Source organism: Aspergillus affinis (assembly GCF_023601865.1).
Source record: "Aspergillus affinis strain CMG 70 chromosome Unknown NODE_11_length_483380_cov_85_280398, whole genome shotgun sequence".
In the NCBI taxonomy this organism is placed as follows: Eukaryota; Fungi; Ascomycota; class Eurotiomycetes; order Eurotiales; family Aspergillaceae; genus Aspergillus; species Aspergillus affinis.
This window is the reverse complement of record NW_026515792.1, coordinates 1-8,692: the sequence shown is the minus strand read 5'-3', so window position 1 is coordinate 8,692 and position 8,692 is coordinate 1. Positions and strand designations below refer to the sequence as shown.

Below are 8,692 nucleotides of genomic sequence, written 5' to 3'. Positions count from 1 at the left end.
CCAAACTTGACCGCTGCTACAGGCTACAGCGTAGTTCCGATTTACGAGCCTCCTCGACCCAATAGCTCTTCCGTCGGTACGGACTAGGGCGCCAGCCACTGCCGTTACCTGCTGGATGCCAATCTTGCGAATCCTTTGGCCAAGACAGGGAATCGATTTCGTAAAAGAATGCAAATCCACCAAAGACCTTGACGGGAAGGCCAAAAGTCAAAAACGTTCAAAAATAAAAAATAAATATTAGAGACAGGGAAATGGCGTTACGAATTACAATCAGTGATGCAGTGACATGGTCCTCCCGTCAATGGGAGGTAAATCAACACGGCACCCGAGACAGTGTCCCGAAGCTATTGCCAATATTTGTGGAATTGTGGCCAAAATGACAGAATTCCTGTCAATAGGCCGGAAATTTTTCTTCCTTCAGTCACAACTGCAATTTGACTCCTCCAGTCCAGTCCTAGAAGGCTTCTGGGCTTCCCCCCTTTTTCTTCTTTATCTTTTTTTTTTTTTTGGTTTTCTCCCTTCTATGTTTATCCTACTCGGTGGGTCTGGATATGCAGGCTGCAGTTTGACCGGGTCGTTGGGAGCATCATTGTACATCATCGGACCAATTCTTCCAAGTTCGTTCGAGGCTTCGATGGGCCTTCGAAACGGCCGTGGAAACATTCCATATTCCTTCTGGGGTTATCTACCAGAGTCCTTGGAACGCTAATGTACCTCTGTGGGGAACCCTGATAAACGGGCTTTGGGCCGCTTTTCCGAAATGATTATGAACGTCACCAGAGTCTTGGCTTGCAAGCAATCGCAGCCACTACCCTTTTGGCCGCTCCGCTCTTGGGGCGAATTGGCTGCTGCATAGGGATGCTGCTTGAGTGGAAGCCCGCTAGGCAAGAGACGTCCATGTGTGCGACTTTAGACTTTTTTACACCGACGTTCGTGTTCTTTGACACGGACCAATGAAACAAGAAACAAGCGCCGAATTATCAAGAAATTTCAATGAATGATCTATCGGGGAAAGTCGCGGTGACCACCTTGGTCCCCCCTTGTTTTAGGTGTCTACCCCGAAGAGGCACTCTGGTTGGATCTGTGTCGAATGAGTCTATCGTGATCGAGCATACGGTAAAACAGGGATGTCATTCCCGAGGGCGGAGGGCAAACTGTCTTGGAGGGTTAAAAAAAAGAAAAACGAAAATCCCAAAAAACAAAAACGCTACAATTATCTTGTTGGAAAGTGGACACGGAAAAGAGACAAATAGATTTCTGCCAATGTTGTACGGCATGCATTCGCATTATCGACAATCGATTAGTTCACCAGCCGGAGGCAAGACCAGGCGCTGCAATGCTCCTCGATTATTGGATTGCAGGTTACATAACGCAAAAATAGTCGACGTACAATCGCAGTAGGACAAGCATGACCCAAAAAGAAAATAGGCCTGGAACCCGGGATTTTTTGACGCCTTCCTTCTCATCGACTGATGGATGCAAGGACGTACGATGCAAGATAGCAGGGCTACTGATGGCTGCAGCTGTCGGGCGACTACTGCAACTCCCATCTTCCGCGATCCAACATGGACCTATTACCCGGTTCGAAACAGACTCAAAGTTAACGATATTGGACCAACGTGCATGGTGCATGGGCTCCACTTCCCTGGTCTCTTACACACTCGCTCGGCTTCTTATCGTTCGTCCGGGTTGCGCCAGATTGAGCGGTGAAACCGCACCAGAAACAAATGGAATACATCGCGACGGACGATGAGCCAATCCGCCGGATCACGCCGGGAGCAGGAAGAAGACTGTGCCCACGGCTTGTTTGGTTTGGTACTAGGGATCTCTTGCTCGCCATGAGGCAGAGGAATTCGGTCTACTCAGGACTCAAGTCCACCTCCCTTCCGTTCTCTCATTCCGCTCTGTCTTGAGGGAGTGTTTTCCCCTTGGAGCGGGAGCTATATCTAGGTGGATATCCGTACATTGGTCCCTTTTTTATTCTCGCTTGACCGCTTCTCTTTTCCGTTTCTCGAATTCAATTTTTCTTTTTCTTTTTCTTTTTTTTATTTTATTTTTTGAAATTCAAGTCTTTTTTATTTTTTATTTTTTTCTCCGCTAGGTCTCTTGTCGCCTACCGATCCTGTCTGTCGGTTCTCTTCTCTTTCACCCTTTTGGAAGCAAATCCCATCGGTCAATCTCACCTCTGAGTGGTCCGCGGAGCTGCCGGCGCCCCTCCCACACACCATATCCCTAAATCCTTATGGTGCTCTAACCTGTCGAAAGCCGTCCGAAGGCCGATTCTTGCCCCCTGTCGCGATGACATCGAGAAAACGTTTTTGTCCACCATGGATAGTTTGGCGCATCCCCAGCGCGAGTTCGCCGCACCGGAGATGAAAGGGATAATCCTATTCTAGCGAAGTCCCCGTTTGTTGCCAGTCTATTGGTGCCGCCATGGTCTATCATCCACTCGCCTAGGATTCCTGCCTCAAACAAGTCCTACCTTTTTTATTTTATGTATTTGTTTGGTTTTTATTTATTCGACCGCATCAATGCGATGACGGAGCAGTGGAGGCCGTCTTCAAGCTTATTTATACTCCTCATCTGCCTCATCCAAGTATCGTTTTTTTCTTCTTCCTTTCCATCTTCATCTAATCTTCAAGTCATTAAATCTTGTACTGCTCTCACCTTCTACCCTGTTTCCCAGAACTATACATCTCTTTGTTCACTTGCTCTTCCTTTGTCGACCTTGAACTGCCACCTCTTATATCATAAACCACAATGCCATCATCAACTGCCCCCGTCTTGCGGCCAAAGAAGGCCCAACCTGTCAATGCACACAAGGAGGAGGAACCAATCAGCTATGACATCAACATCCCTTATGTCGATGTCAACAAGGAGACCCATGCGCGCACCAGATATCCCGAATACCTACCGACATGGGACAAAGTCTGGTTTGACCCGTTGACGCCTTTCACCTACGAAGATCCCGCCCTGCGCGTCAAGGACAAGTCTAAGCGCAACTTGTTGGGCCCTGACTCCAAAGTGACCGAGATTCAGCCGCGCATGGGCAGCATTGTTGAAGGTGTGCAATTGAGCCAACTCACAGACGCTGCTAAGGACGAACTGGCCCTGCTGGTTGCGGAGCGCAAGGTCGTTGCTTTCCCCGAACAAGATCTCATCGATGCCGGACCGGAGGCCCAGGAAGCCTTCATGCGCCACTTTGGCAAGCCCAACTATCAGCCCGTTTCCGGCAGCGTGCGCGGTCATCCTGGCTTCCACATCATCCACCGGGATGGTAACCGTGAAGAGATCACGCGTTTCCTAGAACAGCGCACCACGACGACCCTTTGGCATCAGGATGTCAGCTACGAGATCCAGCCCCCTGGCTATGTCATGCTGGGTCTTTTGGAGGGTCCAGAAGTTGGAGGTGATACCGTCTTTTCTGCGACTGATATGGCCTACAAGTAAGTCGACGCAGATCCAGTCCTCTCCAGTCAAGATTGAAACTAATGATCAATTCAGGCGTCTATCTCCCACTCTCACATCATGGCTCGACACTCTGCGCGTCACCCACTCATCCGCCAAAATGATCAACCATGCTCGCTCAACAGGAGGCCTGGTACGCAAAGACCCCGTTGACACCACCCATCCTCTCATCCGTGTCCACCCCGTTACCGGTGAGAAGTGTATTTTCATCAACGGTGAATTCATCACCCGGATCCACGGCCTCAAGGAATCCGAACAGCGGTGGCTTGTCGACTTCCTCATGCAGCATATGATCACCGGCCATGACTTCCAAGCTCGCGTGAGATGGCAACCCAAGACGATTGTCATTTTCGACAACCGCTCCACTCTCCGTATGTCTTGTTCCATTCTCCCCAAAGAACTTACCATAAAGCTGACCGTTCTAGACTCCGCCATCGTCGATTATCTAGACGACGACAACGGTGCCAAACTCCGCCACATTTTCCGCCTGACTGCGCTAGGCGAAAAGCCGATTCCCGTTTACGACCAATTTGAATAGATTGGTCCGGACCAGTCTACTCTTCATGATCTGCTTCCGTTCTGATTGAAGTTCATTTTGCCTGGCTTTGATCAAGCAAGCGTCATCCACGGAGTTTTTTTTTTCCCCCTCAATATTCTTACTTAATTTTGTTTTTGTTTTTTTTTTTTTTTTTTTTTTTTTTTGCACTTGCCACATCCCAATTTGTTGAACGGCTTCCATCCTCGGGAATTTAGAGCAATATTTAACACGCGGCTCAGATTTCCTTCTTCACTCATACCTTGCATTCATGGATATGACATGTCGGATCCGCACGGGGGCGTTTTTGTTTTCCATGTTGATCGCCATCATTCCATTTCCATTTCCAGGGACCCGGAACCGCCATTTCTGCTTGGCTGCTTTCGATTCATTTGCTTTTATTGCTTGCTTGATTGCTTCGTTTGGTTTGATTGATACCTCGGCATGGTTGGGAGATAGAACGGTTGGATTCACATCCTTATTTTGTTTTTGGTTGGCTTTCGGGTGGGTATGATTTGATTTATCCATTACGGTGAATCACTTCATACCCGTACGCGACTGCCTTGTTGGCTTTTTTTTTTTTTTTGGTTTCGCTAATAGACTTGCTGATTCTGTTCTTTGTTTGCCTTTGCCTGTTTGCCTGTGTGTTTGCTTGCTTTTCAGGCTGGTTTTTTCACATTTTTCATCTCCTGCTGCTCTCTTTTCTTCATGTATCTCTCCTCAATTCCGACCGACTGCGTTGGTCGAGGGGCGGTGCTACCTTTACTATTTACTTATTCACCTTAGTTAATCTACGATGAGATGAAACTTGAATTTCGGTACTTTTATCAGAACAGAACTTTTAGAAAACTCGGATACTTTATCCGTCGACCGGTCTAGACCGACAGGCCTGATGAGACTAACTTCCAATGCACAATTTATGTAGTCAACGCCAAAGTTAAGCCACAGCGCGGAATACTTAGGACCTTCACCTCATAGTGTAGATAGGTATCAATTTATTGAAACCCTTCTTGTGGGCTGGACAGGACAGATTATCAACTGGAACTTTCTTCCAGTCTGTAACTCTATTTCCACCGCTTGCACCAAATGTAGATTCTGTCTATTCATTTAGTGTGATGCCGCATTCACGCAGGAAGGTACGGAGTACTAATAACAAAGATATGTTCTTAAAGACTGTCACAGTAACCATGCCATTTTCTCTTTATCTCTCAGAATATAGATTCTTTTGCTAGGAAAGCAAACAAGAATTCATACCTTTTAAGAAATATATATATGCCCCTTGACTGCGAACCAACATGTAATAGTAATACCACGTGCACTCGAATATATACAACCAACCTCTAAAATAAGACCAAAAATTGTCTGGGTTGTTAGTATGGAAGATCTAGATGCTTCAGGCAATCCGCCAAATCTTCGCTAAAGGCAAGTTCTGAAGAATATTATATAAAACGGAAGATCCCATAAATAAAGCGGAAGATTCCTTAATATTGTCAAGGTGCGGGCTGGCGGGGTGGTAGAGCTGATGACAGACAGGCGAGCGGGTAGGCTAATAGTTCACGGTATCTCTGAATTGCTACGGGGTCAAGCTATCTACAGGCTTATAGACAAGGCGTAGCTCGATGAGCTTCAACAGGATCTTCAGGCAGGCGGGAAGGTATGCGGTCTACGGGTCACATGGTCTCGGAACGGACATTATGGCTTTCCGGGCCACGCTTAGGAGGTGCCTTAGGCATCCTAGGTCTGCACCGTGACAATTGATAGGGGCCACAGCTAGTATGTGGCCATTGACGCTCGGTCTGGCTCGCCTACGGTGAAACCCTCTCTGCCTCAGGCATACATCAGATACGGCCTTTCACCCGCCAATAAAAGCACCAAACCCGATCGCTACGGGACACGTGTTGCAACGATGGCAACACTCAACTCCCAACCAGGCGGGCCTCTACAAGCCGCTCTACTGGAGACAACTACAGCAGCCTCTACGAGAGCTGCCGAAGGCCAGAGGATCTTTAGCCCGATAGCAATTTTTCTTGACAAGCACCGGAGCCAGTCAGGGCTTGCGCCTCACCAGCGAGGCGCGCTCGACGCGCTCAGCAACGACCTGGCCGATATAGCCCAACGTCACTTCAGTGCCTATATCAGCGGAACCCCTTTGACCTTGACTACGATCCCCCCTGCCCCTGCCTCTGCCCCTGCCTTTACCCCTGCCCCTGCTTCTCTCCCCCCGTCTCCCCCTCCATCTCGCCCCCCCTCCGGTCTTGCTCAGTCGACGTACGCAACAGTCACCCAAACAACCAAGGCCAAAGGCCCCTCTACATCTCGGCCTAAGGCCAAGCAAAAGACTATAACTCCTGCCCCCGACCAGCAGCCTGACTCCCGCCTCTTTGTACGCCTCCCGCCGAACCATCTTGCCAAAAATATGGACGCATACGCTATCTACACTAGCCTCCGTTCCCATCTAGGCACCAACAACAAGACACTTAAGGGTGTCCAGTCTATTAAGACAGGATTCGCTCTTCTGCCTTCATCTCCCGAAGCTCTCGCAGCCCTAGAGGCACAGAAAGAGGCTATCACTACCTTCTTTACCAACTGCCAGATCGAGCGAAGCTCTCGCTGGATCTCGTATCGAGTAACAAACGTACCGAGGAAGGTCGGCCGGCTGAATGCAAGCCAATACTCTTTAATTCCCGTTGATTCGGAGATACTATCAGCTGAAGTAGCTGAAATTACCGGCTTTACTCCAGTTACAGTAACCGAAACTGCCGCTAGCGCCTCTAATACAAATACGATTTCTTTAAGCTGGTTTATCAATTTTCCCGAAGAAAGTAAAGCCAAGCTGCCTGTACGACTATCTCTATTTGGTATGATTACCAACGCCCAACCTTTATCCAGAAAAGTCAAAATATCGCAGTGCAACTGCTGCTGGAAGTGGCATAACTCCAGATCCTGTGCACGTAACCCTCGGTATCGCCTCTGCGGCTTTACTTAACATACCGAAGAAGGTCACACTAATCACTGCGCTGCCGCGGCTCCTCATACCTGCCCCCCAAGATACCTACACTGCCATGGTCCCCACCCAGCAGACTATAATCAATGCCTTCTCCGGCCCAGCAAGCCAGGCGCTCGTTTCACAAAAGCCCAGCAGGCTGAGACCCGCAAGACCTGCTCCGCAGCCCTCTCTAAGGCACGGACTGAGAGCAAATGCTGTTCCCAACATCCAGAAGCCCTTGAAACTGGAATCTCTGAAGCCTCGCAAGAACAGGATATGTCTATCGACAGCCATCCTACAATCTCTCCATTCCGCCCACAAATCCCTCCTCAACAAGGACCAGCGGACTCCCCCCCAGTTACAGCTAGAGCAGTACGCTTTACAATATTACCACTACAAAACCAGTTTGGAACTCTTACGAATGAAAAACTATAAGATTTCAGAATTATCAGACAGATTCTCTCTCAATACTTCAGCTGAATGTGGGCCGCCACGAGACAGCTCATGAAATTACCCTATCTCAGGCATATTCCAACAATATCGACATTATCTTGATACAGGAACCCTATATATATAGGGACCATACCCGCAAGATCACAAAAAGACATCTCTCATACGAATGCTTCTCCCCAACTGACAATTGGGTGATAAGCGGCTGACCTAGAGTCCTTACCTACATCCGAAAAGGAAAGGGTATACAGTCTTCTCAGATACGCCCAACTTCAATCGACCAAGAAACATTATCAGATCTTCTTCTACTCCAAATCTCTATACGCTCAGGACAATCTACTCTGATCTTCAATATTTACAATGCTCCCAGTGCTGGATCTTCGATCAGACCTGGTAAAGCTGTTCAGGAACTGATTAAACTTCCTGACTCTTACTTTACTCAACTAACCCTACTAGCAGGCAATTTCAACCTGCAACATACCAGATGGCAGCCCTCACTCCAGCGAAGCCCCTCCACCTTAGCTGAACCAATGTCTGAATGGCTAGATCAACAAGGACTAGTGCTAATCTCCGAGATCGACACCCCTACACATAGAAGAGGCAATACCCTGGATCTAGCCTTCGCATCTAGCTCTCTTGCCTTCACAGGGGCACATACTAAGGTTGCGGACTACCTAGATGCCACATCAGATCATTACCCTCTTCTTACCACCCTCCCCTGGGGACAGAGACACCCAGAGGCTTCACAGAGGCTTAAATTCAGCACCCTAGACACTTCCCGTTTCCAAACTCTCTTAACCCTGAACATTAACACCCTTCCAGTAACGGCACACTCAGAGAAGGAACTTGATTACCTTGCAAGTAGAATTACTTCAGCTGTATACAGTGCATACGCAGCTTCTGCACGCAAGACTAGACCACAGGGAGGGGGACAGCCCTGGTGGAACCCAGAATGCAAAGAAGCACTCTTGAAGTATCGCGCCAGTTTATACTCAAAAAAGGACTTCCGCCGGACAGTAAGACAGGCAAAGCGAAACTACTGGAAAGATAAAATAAACTTAACAACTACGGCTAAAGAGGTATTCGACATGTCCAAATGGTATAGAATAACAGGATCCTACCGCAGCCCTCCATTGGCAGACCCTCAGCAACCAGAGAACCCACCAGCAGTTGATATTCAAGCCAAACGGGATATCCTAGCCCGTAATCTCCTGCAGAACTCTGCAGAGGCAGGGGACATACCACTTGACGCA

At 48.4% G+C, this 8,692-nt stretch overlaps 2 protein-coding genes across 2 annotated transcripts; both read left to right on the top strand.

Moving 5' to 3' along the window:
* Positions 1-2,760: 2,760 nt before the first annotated feature.
* On the top strand, positions 2,761-4,006 carry KD926_000929 (TauD/TfdA dioxygenase family protein; the record flags this gene model as incomplete). Its single annotated transcript, XM_053096471.1, has 3 exons — positions 2,761-3,446; positions 3,505-3,839; positions 3,894-4,006. 3 exons carry the CDS (start codon positions 2,761-2,763, stop codon positions 4,004-4,006), a joined length of 1,134 nt encoding a protein of 377 aa, XP_052959309.1.
* A 1,903-nt stretch (positions 4,007-5,909) lies between these two features.
* KD926_000928 (uncharacterized protein) lies at positions 5,910-8,692 on the top strand (the record flags this gene model as incomplete). Its single annotated transcript, XM_053096470.1, has 3 exons — positions 5,910-6,861; positions 6,944-7,471; positions 7,896-8,692. Coding segments are annotated over 3 exons (2,277 nt in total), but the record flags the coding sequence as incomplete, so codon positions are not given.